Raw genomic sequence first — 18,736 nt, 5'->3', positions numbered from 1 at the left:
CGACAAAAAAAGACCCAAGACAGTTGAGCAACTAGAATCCTACATTAGACAAGAATGGGTTAACATTCCTATCCCTAAACTTGAGCAACTTGTCTCCTCAGTCCCCAGACGTTTACAGACTGTTGCAAAGAGAAAAGGGGGATGTCTCACAGCATGGGTGCAAGTATAAAATTTTCAAAAACCTGAAAAGTCTGACAAAGTCAGACGTGCATGGCGCAGCCATGCGGGGGAGTTACAAAGGGGGGTGAGCCCCCCTTAGGGCTCGAAAAAAAAAATTAAATTACAAGTTAAAATGGTTGTCTCTCATGCAATTTCATGCAAACATTTATAATATTAATAGTTATATGATTTGCATATTCACATCAAATGTTTAATACATTTCATCAATTTATCTGAAATAATATTTCAAGTACAAGGCTTGATATTTCAAAACATCTAGCAACTACTAATTTAAATGTTGAAACGATCATTTTTAATATGCTTTTGCTGTGATACCTTTTTTTACAATATATACACTGGAATAGCGGTGTTGATTTGGTCGAACAACGTGCTACTGTACGTGCGTTAAACATATCACACATGTATAACACCGTGAAACAACGGGCTAAATCAGGACCGCTCGTCGGTGAGCAGCGTATAAATTGAATGAGGTTTGTGGCAAAGACGAGATGAAAAGATTTGTCTCGTGCAGAGACTGTACCGCGGTAACCCGGTAATACGCTGAGAGTAGAGCCAATGATTTTCCATTTCAAAATCTGGCTTTTTCCGTTTCGGACAATGAAAAATTCTGTTTCAATTCCGTTTCACAATTTCAGTTCAAAATTGTTCTGTTTGGCTCCAATTTAGTAATTCTGGCTGGCATAATTTTACTTGGGTTTCAAAGTATTGCATCTCTAGACACAAATGGTCCTTAGCATGATGAAGTCATTCATGAAAAAAATATATAATAAAAATTTCACTGACAGTAAGCTGATAAATTAGCCTGGCAAGCCAGACTAAATGTGAACATTTAGTCTGGCCTCGATCCGTAGACATTTCTGACGGGTGTAGGAGGAACAACCCGCTGTCTTTCAAACTGTCTCTGTGCGTATAGGCCAACGCTCTGACCAATCAGCACAACAGTGACTGTGACGTAGTCAGAGCGTGCAGTGGGGGAGACCTTGAAATAAATAATTTTTCAAAATGCGTATTAATTAATAAACAGGTTCTAGATATTAAGAAGTTTGGAGATAATGACCACAAGTTTGGAGTCTGTACCACATACTTAACACACACATTTTTTTCAAGTGTTTTTCAAGGGTTTGCTTAAACTGTTTTTGAGAGTTTTTATTTAGTGGTGTTTGGTGAAATAATTTCCCTTAAATTTAAAATAACGGGAAAATAAGAAACAATCAAAAAGTAATGTTTCAAAGCTGTTTATTAATTCTTCGTACTGCACAAACTAGCCCCATCCTTTTGGCTACGAGCGGAGCCAGCTGGTAGATCAGACTTTTGCCATAGCCGGTCGGCAAAACAGCGAAAACGTCCTTCTTGAAAAGGAATGAGCGGAGAGCCTCTTCCTGCTCACGTTTCAACGAAAACTCCAAGTCTAATTCTTCTAAAACTGATTCCAAAGCGGAGTCAAACACGCGCTGTTCACTAGCCGTAGCCATCTTTCCTGCTGTGCTTTCTCCAGCGTCGCGCAGCTTTGTCGTCACTCCTGCAAAAGCCCGCCCAAAGAATCCAAACAAAAACCTTGCGTTGTGATTGGCGGGCATGATTTGATGCCCGGGGTGTTTTTGTTTATATGGTGCAAGGCTAGACCCATTCGCTAGGCAAAAATATTTTTGGCCGCTAGGCGGGTGGGTCTAGTTTACTAGGCTACTGATAAATTGCATTAATAAAAAAAATTAAAGTGGGATCACAGATTGAGACAACTCAAAATATTTTACTTGACATACTGATAACAGATAAATCAAGAAACTAGGATCACCATTAACTAAAAACCCATCTCATATATAATATATGCAATATAATAGCATATATAATCTCAATATAATATTGACAGTACTGATAAATTAATATTCAGTAATACTTACTGAGCCTGTAATGACAATACTCATAACTGATTGTTTAAAAATATTACTCTACATCCATCTTTTTTAGTACACCACAAACTCATGAAACAACGTTTCCTAACAAAACACAGAACACACTCTCAGACAGACTTGAATAGTTTAACTTTGTAATGACAGTCCTGAATATTCCTTGCAGATCAATCATTGCGGGCGGCACGGTGGTGTAGTGGTTAGCGCTGTCGCCTCACAGCAAGAAGGTCCTGGGTTCGAACCCCGGGTCCGGCGAGGGCCTTTCTGTGTGGAGTTTGCATGTTCTCCCCGTGTCCGCGTGGGTTTCCTCCGGGTGCTCCGGTTTCCCCCACAGTCCAAAGACATGCAGGTTAGGTTAACTGGTGACTCTAAATTGACCGTAGGTGTGAATGTGAGTGTGAATGGTTGTCTGTGTCTATGTGTCAGCCCTGTGATGACCTGGCGACTTGTCCAGGGTGTACCCCGCCTTTCGCCCGTAGTCAGCTGGGATAGGCTCCAGCTTGCCTGCGACCCTGTAGAAGGATAAAGCGGCTAGAGATAATGAGATGAGATGAGATGATAGAGCATCATAAGTTGTTTAGTGTTGGTCTCCGTGAGACTGCATCTTCTGTCATTTAGAAGAGGTTTATACATGGAAAAGGAACACTCAACGTCCACACTCGCCACTGGCAACCATATGGCATCCTTGGCCACCAGAGCATTCGTGTCTTTTTTGCGGTCGCCATTCTGGTTGCGACGCGGGGAGCGAATCTGTAAACAAGCAGCTCATTGGCTGGCTAAGTGTGCCACAAGCCAATCACAATCACCGACAAAGCTGCCTTGACCGGAAAGGCATGTCTGCTTGGGGGTTAGCAGCAGTTACACAGAAGCCTTCTGCGGCAGTTACACTTTGACACGCGAGCAATGTTTCACTATAAAAATTCCGTAATTTCCGTCTGTTTTCCACAATCGCAGAAAATCATTGGCCCTATGAGAGTGAGACAGTGAGAGAGCCACCCCTATACCCCCCCCCCAAAAAAATCTTAACGGATTTACACGATTTGGAAAAATTACTTTTTCAGAACCGAAAGAAACAGAGCTTCCGGCACATGCCGGAAGACTTGCACCCATATCACAGTGGTAAACATGGCCTTGTCCCAACTTTTTTTTGAGATGTGTTGTTGTCATGAAATTTAAAATCACCTAATTTTTCTCTTTAAATGATACATTTTCTCAGTTTAAACATTTGATATGTCATCTATGTTCTATTCTGAATAAAATATGGAATTTTCAAATTTCCATATCATTGCATTCCGTTTTTATTTACAATTTGTACTTTGTCCCAACTTTTTTGGAATCGGGGTTGTAGTTTTAAATACAATACATACAATTAAAAACAGTTTGTTTTACTGCATTTATTTAATTCCTGGGCGCCCATCTGTAACAGGGAGTAATGTTACATTCCGTTAATACACTTTACAATAGATTACTAGATTCTAATAGAATAAATGAGCCAAAATAACTGGGGATCTTTTTTAATGGGCCCCGACTCATTACAAGTATGAACAGGTGGGCCTTAAAGCAGAAAAATGTTGAGAACCCCTGATCTATACTATATGGCCAAAAGTATGCGTACACCTGACCATCACACCCATCTATTGAGCTTGTCCAAACTGTTGCTACAAAGTCCACAATTGTCTTTATAAATGTTGTAACATTAAAATTTCCCTTCAACGGAACCGAAAAGTAAAGCACAATCTCACTGCAGCACGACAATGCCCCTGTGCACAGAACAAGCTCCATAAAGACAAGGTTTGCCAACAGTGGTGTGGAAGAACTGCACAAAACCCTGAACTCAACCACACTGAACACCTCTGAGATGAACTAGAACTCCGACTGCACACCATTCCATCTCGCCTGATATTGGAGCCTTCCCTCAGTAACGCTCTGTCGCTAAATGGGCAGATATCCCAACAAATCCCATATTCCAATTTAAACCAGAAATGAGATTATAGTGCTTTTAACACTACCCACTGAAACAAAGCAGCTTTACAGAAATCCAGATGTAGGTTTAGATCCCCAATCAAGCAACGCAAAGGTGACAGTGGCAAAGGAAAAACTCCCCGAGACAACATGAGTAAGAAACCTCGAGAGGAACCAGAGACAAGTGAGTGCATCGTCATTTGGGTAACACAGGACGGTGCGATTATAAATCGTTACTCTACCACAGCTGTATATTCTAAATCAAATTGTACTAAATGTCTTAAAAGGATAATCAGTAACAGCATAATACAAGAGAAGAAGAGTTCTGGAATAAAGCACAATACTGTTCAACAACTGTAGAATATAAATGTCAAACAATATAATACATGTTGAAAGAATGTTGGGTGGCACAGTGGTGTAGTGGTTAGCAATGTCGCCTCACAGCAAGAAGGTTCTGGGTTCAAGCCCAGTGGCCAACGGGGGCCTTTCTGTGTGGAGTTTGCATGTTCTCTCCGTGTCTGCGTGGGTTTCCCCTGGGTGTTTTGGTTTCCCCCACAGTCCAAAGACATGCAGGTTAGGCTAACTGGGGACTCTAAATTGACCACAGGTGTGAATGAGTGTATATATGGTTATTTGTCTCTATGTGTCAGCCCTGCGATGATCTGGCAACTTGTCCAGGGTGTACCCTGCCTCTCGCCCATAGTCAGCTGGGATAGGTTCCAGCTTGCCCGCGACCCTGTACAGGACAAGTGGTTATGGATAGTGGATGGATGGAAGAATGATGAGTATGAATGTATTGTAAATAAGAGACCTTGAGCTCGAGTGTGAACCATACCGTCAACCGTACCTCTATGCTATGCCTCTGGAAACGGGGGGGGATCCCACTGCGGTAAAAATGCCAGGACTCATCATGGTGTGAATTCTGGTTCTGACAGTTCCTCAACCTCAGCTACATCACTTGAGTTTATAATTGGCCTCAACTGGAGATGTGTGAAGGATTTTTTTTTTAACTCGCATGCTGAGTTCTGCATGAAAGTTAAAAAAAAAAAATCCCACTAAATGTGCAAATCTAATCTTCAGATACGCTGTTAGCTTTTCTGGCAAAAATCATGCATCACCTATTTGTATCCACTTCGAACTTCTGTTTACCAAACTAGCCAGAAAGTGCAAGTGTATGGGACAACGGTGATCAAAATAGTGCTAATAAGTGGGTCAAGTTCCAAAAAATCTGTTCAAGTCATACATACAAATGTGACCAACTACATAATTATTTCCCTCCATCAAGACCCTGGAAAATTGTAAATTTCTGGCTAACTTGTAAATAATGAAGACAGTACGTCATGAAACCTTTTCCTAAAAATATTCATCATTGGTAGTTTCTGACCACAGATCAACTGCATGTTATCTAAAATATGAGAAATGCCAATTATGGAAAACAAGCTTTCAAAAGACTAAACACTGTGACCAGTATTGTGATTTGAGTCATGGAATGGTCTTGGAGTCCTCTTTATATTACTTTTGTTATACCCGCACCCTAACACAGCACCATCCAATTAGATTTGCTCTCTAGCCTCATGTAAGTAGTGTAATTAATTGAACAGAAAATTGACCTATGGGATGGAGGTATGGAATGGAGCCAGTGAACTTTTCTGCTGCACTAAATCTACATGTGACATAAATGCCATCGCAAACAAAGATGCAGGCAACCATAAAGCACCTTAAATTTTTCTGAAACAGTAGCTGACAGTAGTCTGTGAACAATGAGGTTAAAAAAATAGCATATTTCCACACATTTTAGTCTGATGTCAAGTCTGATTCTATGCCAAATTGATATTTTTGGTCTGTTTAAGAGTTGGTTTAGGATGGTTTCACATGAAAAATTAGATAACTTAAATATTAAATAACTAGGCATGAGTTGATTCAATAAAGCTACAATGTGAGACATACGAGATGATACTGACAAATATTCGATTTGTCAACACATTTATTTTGCAATGAAAAAAATCAAACTACTGCAATATCAGTACAATGTCTTGTAAGAAAAGTAGATCAGGGTGGCGTCATGGCTCAGGTGGATAAGGCGCCATACCATAAATCCGGGGACCTGGGTTCAATTCCGACCCAAGGTCATTTCCCAATCCCTCCCCGTCTCTCTTTCTCCCGCTCATTTCCTGTCTCTACACTGTCCTATCCAATAAAGGTGAAAAAAGCCACCCCAAAAAAATCTTTTAAAAAAAAATTAAATTTAGAAAAGTAGATCAGGATTTATAATACAAGGTGTAATTTTCACACGTTAACATTATTTTAAGCTTTTTCAGTGTCAAATGTTTTTCCTAGCAACATTATTAATATAGCACGATTGTTTGCCAGTAGATTGACAATAATCATTAATTTATTTTGTATGTTTCCTCATCCTTCCAAAATTAATTTCTGGTTACGCCACGGCTAGAACACACGATGTGCTTCTGTTTCATTTTCTAAACGTGAGTGAGTCTGGCTTACATCAAGCACAGCACACAATACTTAAATTTACCGCATGTTTATCAAGCAAACTACGATAGAAATTGGAATGTACATACAATGCATACGCTTTGTTACACTAACAACCCTAGAGATGGTTATTCTACATACATGCTGTAAATCCTGGATGGTGTGAGTAGGAGTGTATTACAAGCCATTTCAGTACCCCCCCCCAAAAAAAGTTCATGCAGGCTAGTGAAAGAAGGTTGCGGGCCTTGCGTTTGAAACATGTGCCATAATGCTTCCTTCTGATTAGTTTAACTTTTTGGACGATTAAGAAGTTTTGAGGCAAACAAGAAAACAAGCTTGGTTATCTCAAGATAACATGATTATCAGAAAATGACATTAAAAAAAAAAAATTGTGCAAGCGTGTCAGTGACACCATAGAGAAGCACATGTGAAGAGCAAATCTGTACACAGAAACTGAAAAGACCACCAACTGCTTAAAAGAGGTCATGGGGAAACCGATTTTCCAAAAGCAACCCGAACTGAAGAGAGACTAATGCCGCTTTTCCACTACCAACGCGGCTGAGTTGGGCTGAGCCGTGCCGTGCTGAGTTGGGCTGAGTCGAGCTGAGCGGGGCTGTTGGAGTTGCATTTCGACTACAACCGCGCTGAACCATGCTGGCTGGAAGTGGGTGGACACATTGGGTGGAGTTAGCGAAAGTGGGTGGACGTCACGTGATGTCATTAGGCGGCACAAACAGTGACATCAGTGATCTTTTAAGCGGTAGTCTCACAACCCGGATAGTAAACAATAAACATGGAGGACATGGAGTTGTTAGTGTTGCTGGTCTTGGTGCTGTGGCTTGTTGTCACCAACAACGCCAACAGATACTGGCAAGAGCGTATAGATGAGGCGAGGCGCATAAGGCTTCAGAAATTCTCATAATTCGTAATTCTTCTTCTTCCGGGCTTACGGTGTTTACAGATCCCAGCGTGCTCGCGGGGCGTGTGTGGGCATGTGAGGGCACTCCTCCTCACTAATCAGTGCACAGGGGAGTGTCTCCTCACGCCCCTAGCCCCACTCGGCTCGGTTTGGCTCGCTTCAGCCCCACTCCAAAACCGTGCGAGTTTTGGGTGCTGAGTAAGGCTGAAGCGAGCTGAGTCGTGCTGCTCTGGGGTAGTCGAAACGCGAGCCGTGTCGGGCTGAAGTGAGCTGAAAAAGGGTAGTGGAAAAGGGCCATAAGAAACTACTTTCTCCATGTACACCTACCAGGTCCAGGTTCACAATTTATCAGTCTGCTTTCTGCCCATCAGTGTATCCAAAGCACCGTATACTCAGCCAGGGCAAAACACATGCCACTACCCAAATACAGTTGTGTTCAAATAAATAGCAGTGCATTAAAAAAAAAAGTGAATAAAGTGAAATATTTTTAATAGCTTTTATTTCCATATTTCAAATGTAGTGGAAACATTACACATTCAATTGCAAATCAAAGCATTAACACATTTTATCAAGTCTGCATTATTCTTTTACAGGAAGCAAATAAAAGGAATATCTCATCTCATTATCTGAAGCCGCTCCATCCTGCTCTACAGGGTCGCAGGCAAGCTGGAGCCTATCCCAGCTGACTACGGGCAAAAGGCGGGGTACACCCTGGACAAGTCGCCAGGTCATCACAGGGCTGACACATAGACACAGACAACCATTCACACCTACGGTCAATTTAGAGTCACCAGTTAACCTAACCTGCATGTCTTTGGACTGTGGGGGAAACCGGAGCACCCGGAGGAAACCCACGTGGACACAGGGAGAACATGCAAACTCCACACAGAAAGGCCCTCACTGGCCACGGGGCTCGAACCCAGACCTTCTTGCTGTGAGGCGACAGTCACTACGTTTACATGCACATAGAGAGAATCGAATTTCTGCCGTTGCTCGACTGAAATCGAAGTTCAAAATGCCATGTATACACCTTAATTCGGCTGAAATTGAACCGAACTTGATTTCTCGGAATCGAGCTACACGACCTAGTTTATGCGATTTCTGCCGAGCTACTTTGTGCATGTATACCCTATCGAGCTACTTGTCAAGCTACTTCCGGAAGTGACGAGTGACGAGACCACAAGCGGGAAACACAACAGCCTCGGTCGGCATGACAACGAATCATGACAACGGCATGAATCTTTTCTTTTTGTGGCATTGTTTGCACTGTTAAAATTTAGCTCACTTACTGTATCACCAAATACATCTGTACAGCTGTTGCATAGCTGTGAACTGTGTACATAAACAAGTCATTGTATTTGTGTGTGTGTGTGTGTATATATATATATATATATATATATATATATATATATATATATATATATATATATATAAAATGTCCAACATCTGAAGAATGTCAATAAAAACAAAACAATTGAACTTTTTGTGTGTTTATTAAGACATAAGTTAAATTGTAAGCAAAAATAAATATTTTTTTGTAAGCAAAAAATGGACTTTAGAAAAATATTATTGTGCAAAATAAGTTGTCTTACAAAACAGTGGTCTGCGCCGGACAGTTTGTAGCCATACAGTCTGTTAGAGCAAGCCTAACAGCTTGAACACGGAACTCTAGTGTTGCCAGATTGGGGGTTTTAAGTGCATTTTAGCGGATTTGAACATGTTTTGTGCTGGAAAACGTCAGCAGTATCTGGCAACACTATAGCTCTTCTTCATGACGACAACCGGAAGTGTACCAACACGATGGGGCGTGTAGCGCTACGTGTGGCTCGGGTGCACAATGCACCTTGCACAATAGCCCGATTTCACTTGTGCATGTAGGATTGGATTTCTCTGGCACCCCTGCTGGGACCCTTTGCTCGATTACCAACAGCAGCTCGATTTGGACGTGCATGTAAACGTACTGACTGCTAACCACTACACCACTGTGCCGCCTAAAAGGAATATATGTTCAAAAAAATAGCAGTGTTGACAGTTTTCTCTTCAAATTCAAACTGAAATCATATTTTAGTTGCATAACTATTGTTTCTGATAACTGCTGCACATCTGCATTGCATCGAGTTAACCATATTCCGGCACCTATAACCAGGTATTTCAGCCCAGAATGAACTACATTCCACAGATCCTGTGAATTTCTGGGTTTTGCTTCAGAAACTGCATTTTTAATGTCACCCCACAAGTTTTCAATGGGGTTGAGGTCAGGGGATTGAGCAGTCACTCCATTACCTCAATCCTGGAACTGAGATGCTGCTCGCTTACTCATGTGTTTGGGGTCGCCATCTTGTTGAAACACCCATTTGGGGGCATTTCCTTTTCAGCATACGACATCATCTCTTCAAGTATTCTGACGTATTCAAACTGATCCCTGGTATATGATAAATAGACCCAATACCGTAGTATGAAAAACATCCCCATACTGTGATTTTTGCACCACTGTCTTCAGTGTACTGGGACTTGAATTCAGTACCCAGGGGTCGTCTGGCATACTGTCGATAACCACTAGACCCGAAAAGGACAATTTTACTCATCAGTCCACAGAACATTACGCAATTTCTCTTTGGGCCAATCGATGTGTTCCTTGGCAAATTTTAACCGATTCTACACATACCATTTTTTCAACAATGGTGATTTATGAGGGCTTAGCTTCGATCAAATGTCTTGTGACTGTGACAGTACTTACAGGTCATTTTAGATCATCTTTGATCTTTCTGGAGGTGATGATTGGCTGAATCTTTGCCGTTCTGACGATCCTTCAATCCATTCTAACAGTAGTTGCTTGTTTTCTTCTGCATGTTGCAGGTTTTTGTTGCCATTTCAAAGCATTTGAGATCATTTTAACTGAGCATCCTACAACTTGCTGCAGTTCTTTATACGTCTCCAATCAACTTTTTAAGCAAATTACGTTGTTCCTCTGAAGAATGCTTGGAACAGTCCATTTTACTTCGCAATTCAGAAGGAAATATATTTTGTAACAATGTGTGAAATATTTGCTTCCCTTCTTCCTTAATAAAGGACAATTAAATACATTTTCTAATTAAATGCCACATTGGGGTGGCACAGTGGTGTAGTGGTAAGTGCTGTCGCTTCACAGCAAGAAGGTCTGGGTTCGAGCCCCGTGGCCGGCGAGGGCCTTTCTGTGCGGAGTTTGCATGTTCTCCCTGTGTCCGTGTGGGTTTCCTCCGGGTGCTCCGGTTTCCCCCACAGTCCAAAGACATGCAGGTTAGGTTAACTGGTGACTCTATATTGACCGTAGGTGTGAACGTGAATAGTTGTCTGTGTCTATGTGTCAGCCCTGTGATGACTTGGCGACTTGTCCAGGGTGTACCCCGCCTTTCGCCCGTAGTCAGCTGGGATAGGCTCCAGCTTGCCTGCGACCCTGTAGAACAGGATAAAGCGGCTAGAGATAATGAGATGAGATGAGACGCCCCTTTCAATGAATGAGTCAGTTACTCAGAACAAGCAGCATGCATCTCATGACAGTTGGGTCTGTTGTTTTTCTATTACACAACTACATCTACAAGTAAATTATTTGCCATGCAGAAATATCACTACTACTAATAACAATGGATCATTAGGTTACTGATGTTGTACTGCTATTTTTTTTTTTTTAAACACAGCTGTAACATCTGCTCACTGCTGGTCCTGTAGTGGGTCCCTTCCCAGTGCTGGAGCTGATGGTAGGTATACATGTAGATCTACCGGATAGCATGACCAAAAAGTGTAGGTATAAGGTAGACCCCTAAGTGACAAAAGTATTCTTAAATAAAACTTCCAGGTATCTTGAGAGCCAGAAGCTCAGGTCAGTCATCTGACCCATGACCTCCACAGCTGTAGATAAACTATAGGTTTTTCAGGGTTGTGAAATCATGCACACAGCGTGTGTTTATAGATCAGTGCTGCTACACCATTACAGCAAAAAACTACTGAGCAAAGAAGCACGTGGTTTCTGAAACTCACTGGGTTTTGATTAGCACTGCCATCATGTGATTAATTATGGACAAATGCTCATTGTCCACATTCAGCTACCTGAAGCAGTACATGAATAAATAACCCAGCAAGACGATCTGTTATTGCTATATCCTAATACATCATCTTTTTTTGCAGACATTTGATCATCACTGCACGCTTCTTCAAAGTTACAATGAAACAACCTGAACAGAAACTTTCTAAGTTAGAAACTAATGAAGTAAATACTAGAAAGATTTCAGAGAATGAGAGATTTAAACGTATGACTCACCCTGTTTTTATAAGTGAAGATAAAGTACACGGTGGTGTTTTGTGGCTGCAGGACAAACTGGAGACTCAACACACGTTTTTTTTTTTTTTTTTTACTTCCTAAGAGAGGACTGGACAGTAGGCTCCACCTCCTGCTTCTGGATTGGCTGATATCTCACATTACCCGGCAAAGAGTATGAACTGTGGGCCAATCACAGTGTAAGGGGCGGGATTTGTAGGTTGAAGAAAATGGTGTGAAGTATTGTGGTTTGTATAAAAACTATTTGAACACGTGGAGTCTCACACAGAAAGTGCAGACACAAATAACTAACAAACTAACGTATGACCCCGTTTAAGTCTGAAGAGTGTTCAAATATATAAATGTAAACTTTTCTGGAAGTTTTGTTTTGTAAATATTGAGCTTGCTTTCTTTTTTTACCACTTCCGGGAATTTTTTTTTTTTCAGGCATGGGTAGTGTAGTTCAAATTGAGGCTTTTCACCTGATGTCACAGGGTCACGTGACGCCCCGGTGTCCGCCATTTTGAAGGTCAAGCTAGCTAATGTCAACAACATAGTAGATTAACATAGTAGCTAGTATGTTACTGTAGCAATGTTTACGTTCAGTCATTTGGATGACTGTTAAAACCTTTCAGTCTCAAGTTTTTCCTTTACTGGATTTACTAGTTTACTGTAATTATGATCCGGCAGCTATTTACACCGGATCCAGTGTAAATAGCTGCCAGAGCGCGCTCCGGCTTGCTCCCCCTCAAATTAAGCAGCGCGCTCCGGCTTGCTCCCGGAGTGCTCCGGCCAAGGTTCCGGAGCGTGCTCCGGCTTGCTCCCGGAGTGCTCCAGCCGAGGTTCCGGAGCGCGCTCCGGCTTGCTCCCCCTCAAATTAAGCAGCGCGCCGGGAGCAAGCCGGAGCGCGCTGCTTAATTTGAGGGGTAGCAAGCCGGAGCGCGCTCCGGCAGCTATTTACACTGGATCCGGTGTAAATAGCTGCCAGATCATAATTACAGTAAACTAGTAAATACAGTAAAGGAAAAACTTGAGACTGAAAGGTTTTAACAGTCATCCAAATGACTGAATGTAAACATTGCTACAGTAACATACCAGGTAGTATGTTGTTGACATTAGCTAGTGCTAACAGCTAGCTGCTAGTACACTGCTACAACACAGACACTGACCCTAATAATACAGTTCTTGGTCATTGCCTGGTAACAGCAAATTTATAACGGGCCATGTCTCAACAGACTAAGAAGTTATTTCAATGACATTTAATAACATTTTGTTTATCCTGAGGACCGAAAGTAAATGAAAATGTGAACAAACCTTAGCTGTAATAAGATGGCGACCACCGGCTCCAGGGACGACCCGCTGATGTAGGCATGTTACCCAGCCTGACACAAAATATTTGTAGGCATCCAAACTCTTATACGCTTTCAGATCAATACCTGTGTATGGCAATGGGTTTTTAACGACATAGGTATACAGATCGTGTGGGCCGAAGTCAGGTAAAGACGAGGGCTTCGTGTACTTCCGTATGTCAGTGAACAATCCTGGTGGAAGCAGGTAAACGTCGTTCTCTAAGCCTGCTAACCTCAATTTTTGCAAATACCTCTCCCTCTGCTCGCCCTGTAAATGCCCTACGTCGCTGGATAGTGAAGGTGTTTTCTGCATCTCGCTCCTTTTTCTTTTATGTTTTTCGTTTGTCGCCTTCCTCGCATTCAAACTGATTCGAGCCGTGACGTCCAAAATGGCAGCCTAACGATGCATCACATGACTTGTTCACGTGGGTGAAAAACCTCAATAAACCTAGTGCGTCATAAGGTTCAGGAAAGCAACCTGGGCCTTATTGTAGTATTGTTGTCAAGACCACCTAAATCAAGACAAAGTCATTACCAAGACCAGAGTGTGTCAAAACCAAGACAAGACCAAGATTTTGAGAAGTTGCGACCAAGTCGAGACCAGGGCAGGGTGAGACCAGGTCAAAACCAAGACCGAGGCAGGACAAGACCAAGTCAAGATCGAGGCAGGACAAGAGCAAGTCAAGACCAAGACAGGGCGAGACCAAGTCAAGACCAAGGCAGGATGAAACCAAGTCAAGACCAAGACAGAGGCAGGACAAGACCAAGACAGGACGAGACCAAGACCAAGGCAGGGCGAGTCGAAGTCAAGACCAAGGCAGGTTGAGACCAAGACAGGGCAAGACAAAGTCAAGCCCAGGACCAGACCAGTGTGTGTGAAGGGTGCTGGGGAGGAGTGACAGCAAATAACAGGAACAAACATTTCAAATTAACAATGAGTCCTGTTATTGGTTACATCTGAAACAGAAAGTTCAACATCCAATCCCAGTAATAATGTTAACAAATACAGTGGTGCTTGAAAGTTTGTGAACCCTTTAGAATTTTCTATATTTCTGCATAAATATAACCTAAAACATCAGATTTTCACACAAGTCCTAAAAGTAAAGAGAACCCAGTTAAACAAATGAGACAAAAAATATTATACTTGGTCATTTATTTCTTGAGGAAAATGATCCAATATTACATATCTGTGAGTGGAAAAAAGTATGTGAACCTTTGCTTTCAGTATCTGGTGTGACCCCCTTGTGCAGCAATAACTGCACCTAAACATTTCCGGTAACTCTTGATCGGTCCTGCACACCGGCTTGGAGGAATGTTAGCCCATTTCTCCGTACAGAACAGTTTCAAATTTGGGATGTTGGTGGGTTTCCTCACATGAACTGCTTGCTTCAGGTCCTTCCACAACATTTCGATTGGATTAAGGTCAGGACTTTGACTTGGCCATTCCAAAACATTAACTTTATTCTTCTTTAACCATTCTTTGGTAGAATGACTTGTGTGCTTAGGGTCGTTGTCTTGCTGCATGACCCACCTTCTCTTGAGATTCAGTTCATGGACAGATGTCCTGACATTTTCCTTTAGAATTTGCTGGTATAATTCAGAATTCATTGTTCCATCAATGATGGCAAGCCGTCCTGGCCCAGATGCAGCAAAACAGGCCCAAACCATGATACTACCACCACCACCATGTTTCACAGATGGGATAAGGTTCTTATGATGGAATCCAGTGATTTCCTTTCTCCAAACATAACGCTTCTTATTTAAACCAAAAAGTTCTATTTTGGTCTCAATCGTCCACAAAACATTTTTCCAATAGCCTTCTGGCTTGTCCACGTGATCTTTAGCAAACTGCAGACGAGCAGCAATGTTCTTTTTGGAGAGCAGTGGCTTTCTCCTTGCAACCCTGCCATGCACACTGTTGTTCAGTGTTTTCCTGATGGTGGACTCATGAACATTAACATTAGCCAACATGAGAGAGGCCTTCAAGTGCTTAGAAGTTACCCTGGGGTCCTTTGTGACCTCGCCGACTATTACATGCCTTGCTCTTGGAGTGATCTTTGTTGGTCGACCACTCCTGGGGAGGGTAATAATGGTCTTGAATTTCCTCCATTTGTACACAATCTGTCTGACTGTGGATTGGTGGAGTCCAAACTCTTTAAAGATGGTTTTGTCACCTTTTCCAGCCTGATAAGCATCAACAATGCTTTTCTGAGGTCCTCAGAAATCTCCCTTGTTCATGCCATGATACACTTCCACAAATATGTGTTGTGATGATCAGACTTTGATAGATCCCTGTTCTTTAAATAAAACAGGGTGCCCACTCACACCTGATTGTCATCCCATTGATTGAAAACACCTGACTCTAATTTCACCTTCAAATTAACTGCTAATCCTAGAGGTTCACATACTTTTGCCACTCACAGATATGTAATATTGGATCATTTTACTCAATAAATAAATGATCAAGTATAATATTTTTGTCTCATTTGTTTAACTGGGTTCTCTTTACTTTTAGGACTTGTGTGAAAATCTGATTATGTTTTAGGTCATATTTATGCAGAAATATAGAAAATTCTAAAGGGTTCACAAACTTTCAAGCACCACTGTAAATCAGACAATGCACAGGCAATTTAGTGAAATCCCCGCAGTTGTGAAATAAAATCCCAAGTCCTCTATGTTCAAAACTGAGACAAGACTTAGTAAAAATGCAGCTGATTCTGAGATGAGACCAAGACTGATCTCAAGTACTACAACACTACCTTATTGTCCTGAGAACACACTTCTACTGTATCTTCATACCTTTAAGAAGAAGAACTTTATTTATCACACATACACTTAAGCACAGTGAAATTCTTCTCTGCATTTAACCCATCTGAAGCAGTGAACACACACATGCGCACCCAGAGCAGTGGGCAGCTACACTACAGCACCCGGGGAGCAGTTGGGGGTTAGGTGCCTTGCTCAAGGGCACTTCAGCCCAAGGCCGCCCCATGTTAACCTAACCACATGTCTATGAACTCTGGGAGAAACCGGAGCACCTGGAGGAAACCCACACAGACATGGGGAGAACGTGCAAGCTCCATAAAGAAAGGCCCCTGTTGGTGCTGGGCTTGAACCCAGAACCTTCTTGCTGTGAGGTGACAGTGCTAACCACTATGCCACTATGCCGCTTATTGACTTTTGTAAGGAAAATTAATCTCTTGATTTATTGAATTTGCTAACTGTGTAAGCCAGACAAGTCACCCTCAAGCTCTGTTCATTACTTAGCAGTAGCCATCCTACTGACCCATTACACCTCACATTTTATTTTTATGCCTCAAGCAGAGCTTAAAGGAACAGTCCACCGTACTTCCATAATGAAATATGCTCTTATCTGAATTGAGACGAGCTGCTCCGTACCTGTCCGAGCTTTGCGCGACCTCCCAGTCAGTCAGACGCAGTCAGACGCGCTGTCACGCCTGTTAGCAATGTAGCTAGGCTCAGTATGGCCAATGGTATTTTTTGGGGCTGTAGTTAGATGTGACCAAACTCTTCCGCGTTTTTCCTGTTTACATAGGTTTATATGACCAGTGATATGAAACAAGTTCAGTTAAAAAAATTGAAACGTAGCGATTTTCTATGCTATGGAAAGTCCGCACAATAATGACAGGCGTACTAACACCTTCTGCGCGCTTCGACAGTGCATTGATATCTGAGCTCCGTATCAATGCGCTGCCGAAGCGTGCAGAAGGTGTTAGTACGCCTGTCATTATAGTGCGGACTTTCCATAGCATAGAAAATCGCTACGTTTCAATTTTTTTTAACTGAACTTGTTTCATATCACTGGTCATATAAACCTATGTAAACAGGAAAAACGCGGAAGAGTTTGGTCACATCTAACTACAGCCCCAAAAAATACCATTGGCCATGCTGAGCCTAGCTACATTGCTAACAGGAGTGACGGCGCGTCTGACTGCGTCTGACTGACTGGGAGGTCGCGCAAAGCTCGGACAGGTACGGAGCAGCTCGTCTCAATTCAGATAAGAGCATATTTCATTATGGAAGTACGGTGGAGTGTTCCTTTAAACCTACTTAATCTGAACTGAACTGTTGTATGGTAACTCTAATTTTGTGTTTATAAGTAACTACATTTGTATAAGTAACTTCCTTCAGAAAGTCCTTCAGAAATTCATTATAGCTAATGGATGGGAAATGGCAATTAATAGTTTAGGACAAATATTTAGTTTGACATACTTTCATTTTTGAACTAAAACAACTGACCAAAGTGTAAACTAATTAAAATCAGTACATTTCAATCAACCACATTTCTGCTCTTCCTTGTTACCGTCATAAATAAACCAATTTCACAGACATATATTACTGATAATGTTACAGGACAAGTCCACATACAAGCTGAACCTGAACAACACCAAAGCTTGCAAATTCCAATTATTGGCAGGACTTATTCTTTGTATGAGGGAACAGGATGTTTTTCGTTTCGAATGAAACTTGTCCTGGTGGTCCTCCAGTCAGATGTAGAATCACGGTTACATACGTAACCTTCTGTTTCAGTATATCATCAAAAGTCTGAAATATGGACAGACATTGTCATTACTGTTAACAGTGAAATATAGTTAATTATTAACAGCTTCTGACACCAATTACAGTTGGTAAAATCACAGTTACTGTACTGAAAGTTCAACCAAACACAGCACAAGTCCAGGTGTAGAGATCGTTAAATCACAGCAAAGTCAGTTCAGGGGCATGGAGGAGCTCCTGACCAATAGATGAATCCTTGAGAGCAAAAAGGGTAATTCCTGAGCTGTATGCTGCTGGGATTGTTATGTGCGTCATTTTTAGATGGTCTTCCTCACAGTTTTCTTCATCAATCATTTTTCTAACTTGACCTAAAACAAATACATAATATTAATACATGACTATAATTCTTTCCAGTTAAGCAAGAAGGTACTATATGACTGCAGCTTTGCAAAAGTAGTATTCATATACTGATATGATGGAACCAGGAGACAATGTGTAAAGAACAGATATCGTTTAAGGTGTTTGGAATAAATCCAGAATTATTAGCGCACACAAATGCATTTTTTTAAATTAGTATTTAATATTTTTATTTTGAGTTAAAACCAGGGCTTTGAACCGGTTCAAGGAACGAAAACCGGGAACTTTTTCTATTTCACATGGAACAGAAACGAAACCAGAAACTTTATTATTTTTTTATGTTCCGGAACAGAAACGCTTATTAAAAATAATGGTAACTGGTTAATACCGGTTTTTATTTCGTTCCTCAAAGTTTCCGTAGCCTACAAATAAAAAAAGTCATTCTTCCCCTGCGCAAGTTTCTATGACCCGCTGGGGTTCACTTCCTGTGTGACGTTCGCTGACTGAATGGAGAGAGCGGGAAGGTGGACTACTATCACGTCTCCATGTGATAATCCGTGAGTAAGTGCATTACTCAGTAAGTGCATTACTGAGTGTCTGTGAGCAAAGAAGAGCCTGAACGTTGCAACCTCCCTATTGGCTGTTTGTAAAAATGTATCAATTGTTGCCCTTCCCACGGGAATCATCGCGGGCTCGAGAGACGAGACCTGACGAGTTAGTTCGTTGGTAGCAGAATGAAATGACTGGACACAAATCGGGTTTT

At 41.6% G+C, this 18,736-nt stretch overlaps 2 protein-coding genes across 2 annotated transcripts in view; both read right to left on the bottom strand.

The window, feature by feature from the left end:
- The window catches only part of gart (phosphoribosylglycinamide formyltransferase), a 70,532-nt gene extending 58,668 nt beyond the window's left edge, over positions 1–11,864 (bottom strand). The window contains exon 1 of the mRNA XM_060898635.1: positions 11,753–11,864. The gene's annotated coding sequence lies outside the window, so the exon portion shown is untranslated. The remainder of the gene's footprint in view (positions 1–11,752) is intronic.
- A 5,310-nt stretch (positions 11,865–17,174) lies between these two features.
- The window catches only part of LOC132866683 (uncharacterized), a 34,073-nt gene continuing 32,511 nt past the window's right edge, over positions 17,175–18,736 (bottom strand). The window contains exon 5 of the mRNA XM_060899468.1: positions 17,175–17,984. Coding sequence (XP_060755451.1) covers positions 17,818–17,984 — 167 coding nt within the window. The 3' untranslated portion in view covers positions 17,175–17,817. The remainder of the gene's footprint in view (positions 17,985–18,736) is intronic.

The sequence above is a fragment of the Neoarius graeffei genome, chromosome 18 (assembly GCF_027579695.1).
Source record: "Neoarius graeffei isolate fNeoGra1 chromosome 18, fNeoGra1.pri, whole genome shotgun sequence".
Taxonomy (NCBI): Eukaryota; Metazoa; Chordata; class Actinopteri; order Siluriformes; family Ariidae; genus Neoarius; species Neoarius graeffei.
Note: the sequence above shows the minus strand (reverse complement) of the source record. Positions and strands in the feature narration are given on the sequence as shown.